This window comes from Castor canadensis, chromosome 9, assembly GCF_047511655.1.
Source record: "Castor canadensis chromosome 9, mCasCan1.hap1v2, whole genome shotgun sequence".
In the NCBI taxonomy this organism is placed as follows: Eukaryota; Metazoa; Chordata; class Mammalia; order Rodentia; family Castoridae; genus Castor; species Castor canadensis.
The window spans coordinates 85,865,900-85,881,970 of NC_133394.1; the positions used below are offsets into that span (position 1 = coordinate 85,865,900).

The following is a 16,071-nucleotide window of genomic DNA, read 5'->3' on the forward strand; positions in this document are numbered from 1 at the left end:
CAGCTGATAACTCTTGAATAGAAGAAAGTAAATCCACCTTTTCTCAGGTGCCCTTCACTAAAAACAAAACCTACTTTACAGGGTTGGGGGCGTGGTTCAAGTGGTAGAGCATTTCCCTCACAAGCAGGGAGGCCCTGGTTCAATCCCCAGTACTGCAAGAGGGTTGGAGGTTTGGGTCAAGTGGTAGAGCACCTGCTTTGTTAGCATGAAGCCCTGAATTCAAACCCCAGTTACCCAAAAATGCCACCCCAATAGTGTACAAGGAAAAATGGAAGAGACAGAGAAAAACATACTTACATATACTGTCACCTTAGCATCAGAGTCAGATGCAGGGCCTCATACTTGCTAGGCAGGTGCTCTACCACTTGAGCCACTCCACCAGTCTGTCTTTTGTAAATGTGTATTTCCCATCGAATAGTGTGAAGACTCCTATGGAGATGCCATTGATTTTCTTCCCCTGTGTTTTCTTGTTGAAGCAGAGGAGTCCATCTCAGTTACAGATGGCCACATAGTAGGCTATATGAGAAAAAAAATCTGTGCCATTAGAGTGGAGAGATGGATTTTATAAACATTTTGAAAGGAATATATGTTAAAAGCATGCTTTTTAAACTTATTCAGGTTTCATCTCCTAACTTTTTTTTTTTTTTTTGTGGTACTGGGGCTTGAACTTAGGGCCTACACTTTGAGCCACTCTACAGCCCTGTTTTGGATGGATATCAGGAATGAGTGCTGGACTTCATCAGATACTTTTCTGAACCCACCTGATAAAAGCATATGGTTTTCTTCTTTAGCCTGTTTATTAACAGATTTTTGGATGTTGGTTGAATCAGGCTTGCATACCTGGAATAAATAAATCCCACCTGGTTGCAGGGTGTAATTTTTTTTTAAAGAATTGTTGGATTTGATTTGCTACTTGATCTAACACGTGATCTAACACATACTTTGAACACAGAGCCAATGTTCAATCAAAATTTTGATTTTTTTTTTTGCAAGGCAGGGGCTCTGCCACTTGAGTCTCACCTCCAGCCCTTCACTTGAAATTTTGAAAAAAGAACCAAGTACCTGTGGCTCACTCTTGTAATCCTACTTCTCAAGAGGGAGAGATCAGGAGGATCCTGGACAAATAGTTCAGGAGACCCTATCTTGAAAATAACCAATACACACAAAAAATTATGCCGGGGAGTGGTTCAAGTGGTAGAGCACCTGCCTAGCAACCATGAAGCCCTGAATAAAGTAGAATAAATATAAAACACTCACTACCTAGGTATATATTCAAATTGTAGAAAACCAGCAACAGAGAAGAAGTCTTGAAGCCAGAAGAGAAAAACACCTTATCTATAGAGAAACATGAGTAAGAATTACATTGATGAGTTCAACCCCAGTACTGCCAAAAAAAAAAAAAAAAAATACTACTACATTGGATTTCCTCATCACAAATCATACAAACAGCACACAGCTGAAATATTATATTTATTCAAATCCCAGTGCCACCAAAAAAATTGAAAAAAGGGAATACTTTTTAATACTCATTTTTTCTACTGATCTTCCTTCATGTAAATCTGAGAAGTTTTTTTATTTGTTTTGTTTCTTTTGGAGGAATAGGGGTTTGAACTCAAGGCTTTGTACTTGTGAAGCAGGCGCTCTACTGCTTAAACCTCACCTCCAGTCCATTTTGTTCTAGTTATTTTAGAGATGGGGATCTCATTAACTATTTGCCTCTGTTGGTCTAGAACTACAATCCTCCCAGTCTCAGTCTCCCAAGTAGGTAGGATAACATGTGTGACTCACCCATTCCTGGCTATAGATCTGAATTTTTAACTTATGCCATTTTCCTTCTCTCTGAAGAATTTCTTTGAAATTTCTTGCAAGATAGGCCTCCTGGCAAAAAAAAAAAATTATATTAGTTTTTCAAACAGTCTTTACTTCTACTTTACTTTTGAAGGACAATTTTGCTGGTTAAAAATCATATATTGGTGGATATTTTTTTCTTTCAACACCTTAGTTTTCAGCTGTGTGCTATTTGTATGATTTGTGATAAGAAATCCCATGTAGTAGTATGTTTTTTTTTTGGCAGTACTGGGGTTGAGCTCATCAGTGTAATTCTTTCTCATGTTTCTCTATAGATAAGGTGTTTTTCTCTTCTTGCTTCAAGATTTCCTCTCTGTTGTTGGTTTTCTACAATTTGAATATATACCTAGGTATTGAGTGTTTTATATTTATTCTACTTGATATTTTCGGGGGCGGGGGGTTGGTTGCTTGGTTTTTTGGTGCTCTAGACTGAACCCAGGGCTTCATGCATGCTATCTATGCATGCACTCTACCACTGAGCTACATCTCCAGCTCCTACTTGTTTTCTAAACTTCCTGGAGCTGTGGTTTGATGAGTATTATTAATTTTGGGAAATTCTTAGCCATTATTATTTCAAATATTTCTTCTCTTCCTTTCCTTCTTCTCCTTCTGGTATTCCCATTACATGATTGACACCTACATTTCTTGGATATTGTTCTATTTTTCTCATTCTCTTTTCTCTTTGCATTTAGTTCGGGAAGTTTTAAAAAGGTTTGTGTTTATTTGAGGTGTTTTTTTCCAGTACTGGAATGTGAACTCAGAATCTCACACTTGCTAGGCAGGCACTCTACCACTTTATCCATTCAGCCAGTCCCTAGTTTGGGAAGATTTTATTGACATTGTTACAGGATGTTTTAGGCTCTAGACTCCAAATCCTAGGTTTCATTGGTCAGGTCTGGCCTCTTGTACTAACACACCAAATATAAAAGACGACTAATGGTGAAGGGCAGAGAAAAGAATTTTATCACACAACACAGGCAGCAGTAAGAAGAAAGGCAGTAAGCATTTCAACTCATCTTCTCAGAAGAGATACTTGCTTTATGTTTAAATAGGAGGGAGAATTGGGGGCAGGGGAAGAGGTATGCATAATTATTAAATAGTCTCAGTCACAGGTGTGTTCCAGTGGTCAGAGGTGGCAACAAGTGATCTGGCAGCTCATTGTTTCAGGACTGATCAGGTGGAGCCTTGTTACAGTACGTCATTGCTGAGTGGCCTGGCCAGGGGTCTGTCTTATGGGAGGCTCTGCTATTCCTTTTCTTGGGGGCAGTGTCCTCCTTTTCTTGCTGTGAAGATATTACCAATTAGTTCTTCCTAGATTCCAAGGTAGCCACAGGAGAGAACATATCAGAGTAAAGGACAATAGGTACAAAATGGAAAGATGCCAGCCTTTTCTCCTGCTTTCAGCGAATTCATAAGCCCAAGGAAGGAGTCAGTGTTTTTCAGCAAAAACAGCTTTAAGCACCTATTCCAACAGAGCTTCAAGCTCACCGATTCTTTGTCAGCTCTAGTCTGATGAGGAGCCATCTATGGTATTCATTTCTGTGATAGTATTTATAGCATTTCGTTTCTTTTAAGTGAAGGAATGTGTTTCCTTGAGTGAGGGAAAACCATACTGAAACTTTTGTACAGACAGACCTCAAAAGTTATCACACCTCAAAAGGCTGAGGTGGAGATCAGCAAGAGGGTGACTGCTCAGTATGTGGGAGGCCCAGCATTGTCTCTCCAGTACCACATACAAAAAAGTTATGTAATCACCTATGATAAAAATATTGCATCATTACCATACAAATGCACCAAAGAAACATCAAAAATACCATTTACATTACCACAATGCCTTGCTGCATTCTAAATACAAAGTCACTTTGTCTTAACTGTCTTTAACCTTCCAACCCAAATATGAATTTTAACATGTTTGACTCAGTGAGTTTAAAAGGGGCAAGTATCGTAAAGAATTCAGGTATCCCAAGGCAGAAAAACATCAGTGAGAGGATTCACGCTCAAGTCTGCCTGACTCCAAAGCCCGAGCTATGCCAACCAGCTCAGCTTGTAGGCCTGCATTGCCAGCCACAGAAAGATCCCACAAAAATCAACCAGTAGCTAATTTCAGGGAGATTGCTTTGCTCTATTACAAACAAGTACCAGACAAGTACCAGACAAGGCCCCTGACGTCAAGCTTTCATTCTCCCTGATGAGAGGGACAACTACACATAGATAAAATTAGATGTAAAAAGAAAAATAGCTACAGTTTGACGGAAGTCTGAGATTACTGTGGACTCAAGTTGCCATGGAAGTTCTAACAGATGAGGAGGACCTTGATTTTAAAAACAAATGCTTTTCATTCACTCATTCATGTGTGTACACATAGCACCTAAGTGCCAGGCATCTTTAGGTACATTATCAAACAAATCTGATTGCTGAATAAAGAGTATAAGAGAATGGGCATATGGAAGTATTTAGGAGCATGAGGGGATCTAGGGTCAGACTGCCTCAGTTCCAAGCCTAGCACTGCAACCAAGACCTAGGGGCAAGCTCCACAGAAAGCCAAAGTGTTGCCACCCATCCATTCTCCATGACACACCAGCTGCCAGAAGTCCCCTGGAAGATGGGAATGAGGCTACGAACCCAAGAGCACGAGGAAGCACACACACAGCAGCTGCATACTGGGGTGAAGAGGGGATTTAAAATCCTGTGGGAGCCTCACGGCGGGGGAGGCAGCCTTCCTCTTCAGGACAGCCCTCTCTTGGCCCAGGAAGGATGTGGATGCATACCCATCTCCAGCCTCCTGCAAAGCCCAGAACCGGTGGACCCCACCAGCAGCAAAGGGGAAGCACGTGGAGGCTTGGACATCCAGAAGAATGGGGCTCCCAGGTGCGTGTCCAGCCACCAGCTCTGGTAAATGGTCTCTCATCCGCTTACATGGCCCATCTGCTCTTGCCTGTTGTCTACTTCTCCATTAGTCCTCAGCATGCTCATCAATCCTTTTACACTCCTGGTGTATAATTCCAACACTCCTACAGTGCAGTCCGGTTCTAATGCTGGACTTATCTCTTCAGTTTTTTTTGCATTTTAGCCTGCCTTGTAATTTTTTTAGGTTGAAAGCCAGACTTGATACTTGGGTTTTTTTGGTGGTCCTGGAGTTTGAATCAGGGTCTGGTACTTGCTAGACAGTTGCTCTACTGCTTGAGCCACACCTCCAGCCCTCATCGGTGATCCTTTATACCTGCCTGCCCTCTTCAGTTTTGGGAGTGGTTTTCCCTGTGACTATAATTTTTTGATGGATCTAAGAAAAGACCCTGGCTCTTTTGTTGTTGACACAAGCTCTTTACACACTGGAGCTAAAATGAAGTCACCTACATCCTTTTCAAAAAGTTCTTGTTCCATATTCTTCAAAGCTCAGCTCAAATAACCCTCTGAGTCATCTTCCCTGACTTCTCTCTGCTAAACAAGAGCTCCCCCGTGTGGGCGCTAGTACTCAGTGCATGTGCAACTATTAAACTTACCATGTCTTGGCTCTGTCACTCTGAATACCTGGAAAACAGGCATGATAGTTTATCTTTATATTTGCAGTATATGATATAAATCAATGTGCAAAATGAAGAAAAAAAGGAAATAATGCTTTTCACTAATTAAAAACGAAGTACTACTTTTATTTGGCTCATTTCTCCATTTATTAGAATTACAACATTTGGAGAGGCACAAAGCACTTGTTTTACATGACTGCAAAGTTATCACAAATCCCAAACCTTTTAGTCACAGATACTTCACCTCAGTTTAAAGAGAAAGCTTTCAAAACATCTGAGTTAGCTTAGTGCACAGTCCCTGAATACATGACTACGTATGTTTAAATGCCTGTCCTTCCTGCTCTAACCTTTTCTTTAATGGAATCCAGCATAAAAGGGATTGAAATGTACAGGTCATGATGCACACACTCTGGAGGGACAGTGAGATCAATGTGCACAACATGGAGATGCAGTGTGCACACATTCTGCAGGATTCACTGGGCCATCTGAGCCTCCATGGCCTGTGCTGTCCATTCTGGTGCTGTCTGGCTAATTTTCTCCAGAAGGTTATTCACCTGGAAACAAAGTGATTGGATCTGCTTGTCCCACGTTGGCAGGGCTTCTCGTGCTAAAAAATATAAAATTGAAATTACTCCTTTGTATTCATAGCAAATGTGAGTTAAAAGATAAATACAGTAATATTAACTTTAAAAGTTTATTCCATTAATTAAGCAATAGTTAAGAACCCAAATCACTGATAGAAAGTATAAAACAAAACATATACACAGACACATATTGTCATTACCCTTGAAAACAAAATAAAACCCATCAACTGAGCAACCTCAGGCCACAAAGATCATCACAAAAAAGGCAGTCTCAATATTTACTGATCCATAAGACACTGCCACCTACTGGGGAAGGCAAGTATATTTATATATTCAATACTGCTTCTACCTGACTCAATAAATACATTTAAAACAAAAAACAAGCCAGCTGGGTGGAGGGAGAATTGGATCCCACTAAACCAGGTCACCCTGAAGGAATAAGTTCTACCTTGTTCACCTCTTTCCTGCATGATACTGTGTGACCCAAGCCTTGGTGCTCCACACGTGTATCCTGCCCATCCCATACAGCTACCTGCAGGAGGCAAGTTCAAGAAGAATTCTGTGCCCAGACTCCCATCTCCCCCGCTAGGGCCAGTGTACTCAGTTCCACAGTTAAGAAAGGACATGCAGTTTGCTGTGTGTCACAGCCAACTCCCTGTATGGTGGTGGAGTGAGCATTGCTACTGCATGTTAGCCACAGACAGCAGCCTCCATGTGGAGCCTTGCTCAAGACAACCCATCTGTTCTGTTCATGCCACAGTGGTCAATTGCAATGTAATCCCATTTTCAATGACTGCCTGGACTCAAAGAAAAATTTTTTGATTATTTTCCCAAAGATAAATTAACAGGGGGTTATTTTAATGGCAAAAATGCTGGTGGATGATTAGACAAGTTTGTGGATGCTGCACGCAAGTTAATGGCAGATAAATCTGGGCCACTTTCCAACCCAGACACTCCCCATCTACCACTGGCAGAGTTCTAGAATGAAGACACCAACAAATAAACTAATCACAGGCAAACCATGAGATTTAAATGTGTTGTTCAGGCTATCCCAGGAGCTGCCCTCCAGGCCACGGTACAGTGGCGCTGGACAGGGTGTATGTGCCTGCAGTGGTTCTCCACCATCTCCAAGAAGATAGCCCAGGAAGCCAGGGAAAAATTGGATTCTTACACTCCACACCCAGGGATCCTGCTTCTGCAGGTTCCACAAGGAGACCTAACAATCAGCATTGTATTAGCCACAGAGACGTGGAGAGATGATACGGTGAAAACAGCCTTTGGAGTCAGCACCAGTTCACATTTCTGCTCCACTTTATTAGCCATGAGATCCTGGGCAGGTCCCTTAAAATCTCTGGTCCTCAAGTTTCTTTATCTGAACACAGAGAAATAATGAGAGTGCCTACTTGAAAGGGCTGTAAAGAGTACATGTGGCTAGGCGTGACAGTTCCTGGCACAGTGATAGGGTGCTTAACACTCAACAGCTCAGTTAGGGCTACCTTGCTGCTACTGTAGCGCAGGGGACGATCCCCTCCACTGCCTAGTGTCTGGACAGCGAAGAAACTACGGTCACAATGGTGCCCAGCACATGCAGCTGATCCAGATTAGAGCAGGACAGAACCTGCCAGCCACAGAAAACAAGCCAGGCCTAGTGACAACAGTCAGTCCAAGCACAGTAGGTCACTCCCTGTGCTCACCTCCTCATCTCCCTGATCCTTTGTGTAACAATAATAATTCTCTCAGCCCGGTCCCAGCTGTTCCATTGGGCATTAGTATGAACAGGTATCCACACAAAGACTGAGTGCTAACTGGGAGCACGACTGCCATGGGTAGTGGCCAAGGTCATCTGTGAACCATCTCAAGGGGAAGAAGGTCCCAGAAGATGAGACTGGGGCCTGGGAGTCCACAGCTCTTCCTCCTACTTGCAGGTTTTCTCTTTTTACAACCATGGGGAATCTGGACTTGGTTATAGTCGTGCGTTGCATAACTGATGTTTAGTCAACAATGAACCACATATATGGTTCCATGAGATTTCATGACCTAGTGACACTATAGCCGTCTCAGTTTGCACAGATGTACTCTATGATGTTCGAACAACGAAACTGCCTAGTGACAGTTCTCAGAGTGTGTTCCTGTCATTAAATTACATGAGTGTACTACTTAAAAAAAAAAAAAAAAAAAAAACAAGCCAGGCACCAGTAATCCGGCTGTAGGATTACAACACCAGCTGTAATTGGTGCTGTAATCCTAGCTACTCAGGAGGCAGAAATCAGGAGGATCACAGTTCAAAGCCAGCCCTGGATAAATAGTGAGACCCTACCTCAAAAATACTCAACACAAAAAAGGGTTGTGGAGTGGCTCAAGCAATGGAGTCCCTGTCTAGCAAGTGTAAAGCTCTGAGTTCAATCCCCAGTACTGCCAAACAAACAAAAAAAGCAAGCAAACAAAAAACCCAATAACCACTACTCAAAACACTATCATGAATTCACCAGGTTTTTCTGTATACTAGCACTATGTAACTAGAAATGGCTGGGACATGACTCAAATGGTAAAGCACCTGCCTAGCAAATGTGAGGCCTTGAGTTCAAGCCTCAGTAACACCAAAACAAAACAGCAAAGAAATTTACAAAAAAAAAGGGCACAAATTTAATGAAAAAAATATAAAATCATATTACCTTGGGTAGACACAAATCACATTCCCAGCTGGAAGTGTATAATGTCATAAAACTATCAGTCCTTTCCCTTTATTTTATAAATTTAATGAAATCCAAAATAACACCCCTTTTCTACTTTGTTTTATAACCAGGACAAAAGTATTAAAGTTAATATGGAAAAATAACCAATACTGGAGAATAGCCAAGATAATTTTGAAAATGGAAAGCAGAGATAGAACTGTGGCATACCATTCCACCTCAGAAAAGGAAGTACTGACTACATGCTGTAAACGAAAGAATTATGGACTACATGCTGCAACATGGATGAAACTCAAAATTATTATGCCACTAACAGAGGTCAAAAGGTCACATAGGTATGATTCTATTCAGATGAAATATATAGAACATGTAAATCCACAGAGACAGGAGGACTGGTGACTGCAGGAACTGGGGAGGGACTGATGGGAATAAGTGCTTTGTGGCAAATGATTGTGGAACTGACACAGATGGAGGCGAGGGCGTGCGCTGCACACCGCTGAACTATCTTGTTTCAAAATGGTGAATTTTGTTATGTGAGTTTCAATTCAATAAAAAAACAGTAGTCGGGGTGAGTGGGAGATGCTTTACCATTAGTAGAAATTTGTTTATTATCATATTATTACAGATTGGTATAATGAGGTATGTATGTGGAACCCAACATATACCAAAGGACATAATTCAATCAGAAACGATATTTTACGCAACAAATTATACTCACATAATTAGCTATTCATCTAGAAAAAACTAGATTACCCTGAAATTGGCCATAAAAATGAACTGTAGATAGATCAAATTTCTACATATAAAACAGTAAGTAAAGATATAAAGAAAGTTTAGGAAAACAATATTTGTACCCTTAAGTGGAAGAGATATTTTCAATATAGGAAACCCCAAAGCCATAAAATTTTAAAAACTGATATATTTGGCTGTAAAACAAATTTTAAAAAGTGTTTATAAGCATGCATTGCCTTCCAGAGAAAACTGACAGAGTGGGGAAGACATTTGTAATACATGAAACAAAATTAAGATGTTTACTGTACCTAAAGTTAAAGAAAACTGTTACCAAAAGGTTAAAACAAGAGTGAGAGTATAGTAGGAAGGAGGAAATAGACAGAAAATAGAAACATTAATTCACAAAGAAGAAATGCTAATGCCAAATACATGGAAAGATATTAACCTTCACTAATGCCAAGAAAATGCAAACTAACCCCCCCCAAATCAACTGGCAAAAGATAAAAAGGGCTGTTGATTCATTCTCTTATGTTGGTGAAATTCTAAATGGGGTAAAAGCAAACTGACAGTATCTCTAGCCGGTTGCTGGTGACTCATGCCTTTAATCCCTCCTACTTGGGAGGTTAAGGACCTCAGTTTGAGGCCAGTCCAGGGAAATAGTTTGCAAGACTCCACCTTCTAAATAAACAAAACAAAATGGACTATGTGACTCAAGCAGTAGAGTGTTTACTTTGCAAGCAAGAAGCCCTGAGTTCAAACCCTAGTCCTACCAAAAAAAATGATAGTATCTCTTAAAAATCAAAATACATACCTTCTGATGCAACAGTATTACCTTTAAAGACTGTTCTGTAGAAGTAAGTATACTATCATATAAAGGTATAGGTACAAGAAAAACACTTCAAAGTGAGGAGTGTAACTCCAATATATATTACAGCTATAAAACTAACACATCAGATTGTTACTCACTGACTCAAGAATATGTCCATGATACAATAAATTTAAATGGCAATTTACAGAATACTATGCACTTTAAAATATAATTCCATAATCCCACTTTTTAAAAAGCTGTTATGTGTTTATATATCTGCATAAGCATCTAGAAAGACACAAAAGGCTGAAGTGGGTTACATGAGGGAGCTCACATTACAGGAACAGAGGAGGCAGTGGAAGGATGCATCAATTATCCCTTTATTTGTCATTGTAATGCTTTACTTGTAATGACCATATTTACCATTATAATTTTGTCAATTTAAAAAAGTTAGAAAGAAAAATTCTTATTCTAGTAACGTGATATAAACTGACTTACATGGTTCTTTGCCTTGGTGACACCTCTGTCATACTACTCATCATACACTGTGTTTATTTCTCATTTACAATGTGCTAGACGCTGGATATTGGATATACATGGGAAATAAGACAGACTTAATACCCTATCACCAGGAATTATGGCTTGGAAGAAGAAATGAACATGGAGACAAACTTCCACAACTGGAAATAATCAGGATTAATGCTAGGAAGAAGTCAGGGAATCATGAGCACATAGGATTTAGAACCATATCTCATCTGGAGAGACAGGAAAATCACTAACAATTATCACCCTTCAAACTGAGACTCCAGGACAGAAAGAAGACAGCTAGAGATTTTAGAGTGGATATTTTAGAATGTATGATGAGAAAAGGAAATTACAATGCTGAAAAAAATCAAAGGAAGACCTATGTGACTGGATTGGCAGAAGAAAGCTAGAAAGGACCAGGCAGAGCTGTTGGACTTTGTAGAACTTTGCTCTATAAACAAGAGGGAAGCCATTCATTGGAGTGCAAGCAAGACAATAACAATAGGATTCAATCATTTGGTTTTTATTTCTTTTTCTTTGTTTGGTTTTTGTTGTTGTTGTTGTTTTGGTAGTACTGAGTCTAAACTCAGGGCTTTGTGCTTGCAGGGCAGGTGCTCTGTCACTTGAGCCACATCCCAAGCCCTATTTTTTCGAAACAGAGTCTCGCTATGAGGCCCAGGATCTCGAACTCAAGATCCTCCCACCTGAGCCTTCCAAGTGGTGGGATTACAGGCATGTGCCACCACACCTGATTTTTTATTTCTTTTTTATGCTTGCATTTTTAAAAGATCACAAGCACTCTGATTGTAATAGGAAATTTATATAAGAAAGGAGTAATTGTAGATTTAAGAAAAAAAGTAAAGAAACTATTTCTCAGAAGACCAGAAGACATTATGATAGTAGGGTTCAGAACAGATTGGTAAATGGTACAAAATGAAGAGGTAAAATTAACAGGTTTTCGGGGCAGGGAAGGAGATGAAGCGTCATTCCTCATAAGTGAACAACGCAAGGATATGGAAAGTGAATAATACCGTTTTTGAATGGCTGCTTGGCTGGCTGGTCATAGGGAGCATACAGAAAGGGGAGATAATGAATTCAGTTTTGGATATGTGTTTATTCTAAGATGACTACCAAGCAGTCAGGCACAACACCTGAATAATGAATTAGAGCCATGAGTCTGGGAATCAGAAGAGAGACTGGCACTACAAAGTCAGTCCAGCCATTGTCTACATATTGATGGTAACTGAATTTAAAGGGAAGAGATGAGATTACCTATGGAAACTCAATAGGACAAGGCCTAGGACTAAGCCCTGAGTGTCTCCAATATTTAAATTTAAAGGCATCCCAGAATCTACAAAGATGACTGCAAAGACATGGAATGGCTCACATGGTAAAAGCACCTGCCTGGCAAGAATGAGGCCCTGAGTTCAAACCCCAGTACTACCAAAAAATAAAAAATAAAAAACAACAACAACAAAAGAATATAAGGCCAAAGAAGAGAGAGAGATGACTGCAAAGAATACCTGGAAAATTAGGAGGGAAAGCAGGAGAAAGAGGTAGAAAAGATGACAGAAGTGAAGGCAGCGGTGTATTCAAAAAGGAGTAACCAACACTATTCATTTTGTTGTAAAGTTAAGATGAAGCCTAGAAGATAAAGGATCTTTGTTTAAATGAGAGAGAGTTGTATGTGTTTAAATACTGATAGGAAGAAGCCAACAAAGAAAGAAAGAATGAAAACAGACAGAAATTACTGCTAACCTCAAGGTCCTAAAACAGCATTTGGGGGGAGGAGGGGTGGTAGGAGAAGGAATCCTAAAAACAGGTGAATGGAAACCACTTCCAGTGTAACAAGAAGGAACAAAAAGGATTTAGATCTATACCTAAAATTTAGAGGTTTATAAATCTGATCAAGAAGTTAGAAAAATGTCACTGATGGTCTGTTTTTATCTTCTGTGAAATGGAAAACAAGGATTTTTGTTCAGGAGGGGATAAAACTCAGAGATTTAACAAGAATCAAATTTGAAATAATCATCGCAAAGTAGGAAAAAGAATGGACTAGAGAGATATACCATGAATCCCAAGTACTGAGGACCTGTGGACTCTGATTCACAGTGTTGTTTGTTGCTGACTCTCCTACAGCAACATTAGCTAGCTACTTCCCATGTGGTCAAGCACCAGCTATGAAGTGGGAGGAACTAAGACAGACTCCTAGAAACAAAAGCAAAAAGTCATGGGCAGCATGAAGTATTTCAAATTAAGATTGTTTAAGTGGAACAGTTCTGGATACTTCAAGGTCCAGAGTGTGTGGCAGGTGGGAATAAGAAGCTGAAAAGGTTTCAGACAATGAGAAAGTCAAGGGACCCACTTACCTGCCCATTACCATGAATGTTTGATGGGTAAATAAGTGAACTAATACAATTCAAGTTACAATTTTTCCCTTAGTTTAGGCAATGCTGCATTTAAGTAGGTTCATGAATATAACTACTTGGAATTATTTCTTTTGGAGACATGCTTGTTCCAGTAGTAAAATTCTAGGTCAAAGGACATTATCAACATATTTTAGCCATGAATATACAACAGTTCACTGCCATTCCATTATGACAAACACACAGAACTTCTTACTTTCAAAATGAACTATTCCATCAATCTGGTCAATAAATCCATTCATACGTCCTTCTGTTATCATCTGAGAGGCTATTTTTTCTGCCTATAAAGAAAAACAAACTCTCAGAAATGTACATTATCTTATCTAACAGTTACTCACATATAAAAAATGGAGTCGTTCCCACTCTAGAGATGATCCGCCTTCAGTCTGCTGAAGTGTACTCCCCAAAAAAACTTTACTATCATTTTCACTATATATTAAAAAACAGATTAGAAAGTTTTGCTTTAACTACCTACTACTAAAATTTACATGTGTTTATCTGCTAATTTCAGTAATTTTTTTTCAGGGTATAACTCATTTTAAGTTAATTGGGATTTTTTTCTTTTTTTGATGTGAGATTTTAGACAAGAATCTATCCCTTTTACCAATTTTCCCCTCTGTTCAAAATCAAAGTAAAAAATTATTTTTCTTCTCGCTGGACTCTACATCAAAAAACAAAACAACAACAATAACAAAACCCAGCCAAACTTGTGCTTTCCTATTTTATTTCATTTTAATCTCTACAGCATTTATTGTCACAAAAAATCTTTTTTTGCTGGGGACATGACTCAAGTGGTAGACCATCTGCTTAGCAAGTGTGAGGCCCTGACTTCAAACCCCAATATAGCCAAAACAAAAGAAAAGCAAACCAAAAACACTGTACTTTTTTGAGACACGGTTTTAAAATAACACAACCCAGGTTGGCCTTGAACTCACCATCTTCTTGCCTCAGCTTCTCAAGTGCTAGGATTGTAGGCATGTGCCACCATGCCCAGCTGAAATATTCTTTAAGGAAGTAATATGTACTTTTTTTGTGGCAGTACTGTGTGTTGAACTCGGGGCCTTGTGCTTGATAGGCAGGCAATCTACCATGAAGGCATTCTACCAGCCCTTTTTGTTCTTGTTATTCTTGAGATAAGAGTCTCACTTTATGCCCAAGTCAGCCTGGACCATGATCCTCTGTGTGTGCTGCCCCGCATAGCTGGAAATGACAGGCACATGCCAGCGTGCCTAGCCACTGGTTAAGATGGGGTCTCAAGAACTATTTGCCTGGGCTGGCCTCAAACCTCGATCCTCTGACTCTCCATCTCCCAAGTAGCTAGGATTACATGAGTCACCCACCATACTTGGCCTAAAAAGTAATATTTTTAAAGAAAACACTGAAAGAAGGAATAGATGCTCAAATTCAAAAGAAAATGAAAGGATTTAAGGATAATTAAATGGGGTCTGGAGGCATGGCTCAAGCAGTAGAGCACCTGACTCACAAGCACAAAGCCCTGAGTTCAAACGTCAGCACCACAAAAAAAAAAAGATAATAAACTGGGAACAAAAAGTCTATCCAGTTCCTGAAAACACACTTAATGTTTACTATGTAAGCAGACTGCATTGTGACTTGGTCATTCATTACTTTTGCCCATCTTCACAATCAATTCTTAAATCACTCCTAACAGACTATGACTCCCATGTATTAACAGCATGTTCACTTCCCTTAGTTTCAACAAAGGATTAAACCTCAAACCCTGAGAAAAGAGCACCTTTTAAATAGCAACTAAAATACCAGTTCTCAAATTAATCCACTTTCCTTTTTTATTCTGTAAAAGTAAAGGAATTGTTGGAGCTGGGTGCTAGTGGCTCAAGCCTGTAATTGTAGCTACTCAGGAAGCAGAGGAGGATCATGGTTCAAAGCTAGCCAGTGCAAATAGTTTGTAAGACCCTCTCTCAAAAAAAATCCTTCACAAAAAGGGCTGGTGCAAGTTATGGAAACAGCCAAGATGCCCCACCACTGATGAATGGATTAAGAAAATGTGGTATCTATACACAATGGAATTTTATGCAGCCATGAAGATGAACGAAATGTTATCATTCGCTGGTAAGTGGATGGAATTGGAGAACATCATTCTGAGTGAGGTTAGCCTGGCCCAAAAGACCAAAAATCTTATGTTCTCCCTCATATGTGGACATTAGATCAATGGCAAACACAACAATGGGATTGGACTATGAGCACATGATAAAAGCGAGAGCATACAAGGGAGGTGTGAGGATAGGTAAGACACCTAAAAAATTAGCTAGCATTTGTTGCCCTTAACGCAGAGAAACTAAAGCAGATACCTTAAAAGCAACTGAGGCCAATAGGAAAAGGGGACCAGGAGCTAGAGAAAAGGTTAGATCAAAAAGAATTAACCTAGAAGGTAACACACATGCACAGGAAATCAATGTGAGTCAATGCCCTGTATAGCTATCCTTATCTCAACCAGCAAAAACCCTTGTTCCTTCCTATTATTGCTTATACTCTCTCTACAACAGAATTAGAGATAAGGGCAAAATAGTTTCTGCTGGGTATTGAGGGGGTGGGGGGGAGAGGGAGGGGGCGGAGTGGGTGATAAGGGAGGGGGTGGGGGCAGGGGGGAGAAATGACCCAAGCATTGTATGCACATATGAATTAAAAAAAAAAAAAAAAAAAAGGGCTGGTTGTCACAGGGAAAAAAAAAAAAGATATTCACCCATAATTGACTAAGGTTTGCAAGTAACGTTAAAGTTGATTGCTTTTAATATTAAAATTAAGAAAGCTTGGCATGGTGGTACATGTCTATAATCCCAGCCCTCAGGAAGCTGAGGCAGGAGGATTATGAGTTCAAGGACAGCCGAGGCAACATAGGGAGACCCTGTCTAAGGGTGTCATACCTGCAAAGCAGGCTCTCTACCACTTGAGACACTCCAC

General features: G+C 39.9%; 2 protein-coding genes across 4 annotated transcripts in view; one reads left to right on the top strand and one right to left on the bottom strand.

The window, feature by feature from the left end:
- The window catches only part of Plac8 (placenta associated 8), a 39,713-nt gene extending 30,526 nt beyond the window's left edge, over positions 1 to 9,187 (top strand). The window contains exon 5 of the mRNA XM_074041873.1: positions 8,757 to 9,187. The gene's annotated coding sequence lies outside the window, so the exon portion shown is untranslated. The remainder of the gene's footprint in view (positions 1 to 8,756) is intronic.
- The window catches only part of Cops4 (COP9 signalosome subunit 4), a 35,730-nt gene continuing 25,123 nt past the window's right edge, over positions 5,465 to 16,071 (bottom strand). For all 3 annotated transcript variants that reach the window (XM_074041871.1, XM_020167169.2, XM_074041870.1), the window contains 2 exons: positions 13,331 to 13,415; positions 5,465 to 5,976 (listed from right to left, as the gene is read on the bottom strand). In XM_074041871.1, the coding sequence (XP_073897972.1) occupies positions 5,843 to 5,976; positions 13,331 to 13,415 (219 nt within the window). In that variant the 3' untranslated portion in view covers positions 5,465 to 5,842. The remainder of the gene's footprint in view (positions 5,977 to 13,330; positions 13,416 to 16,071) is intronic.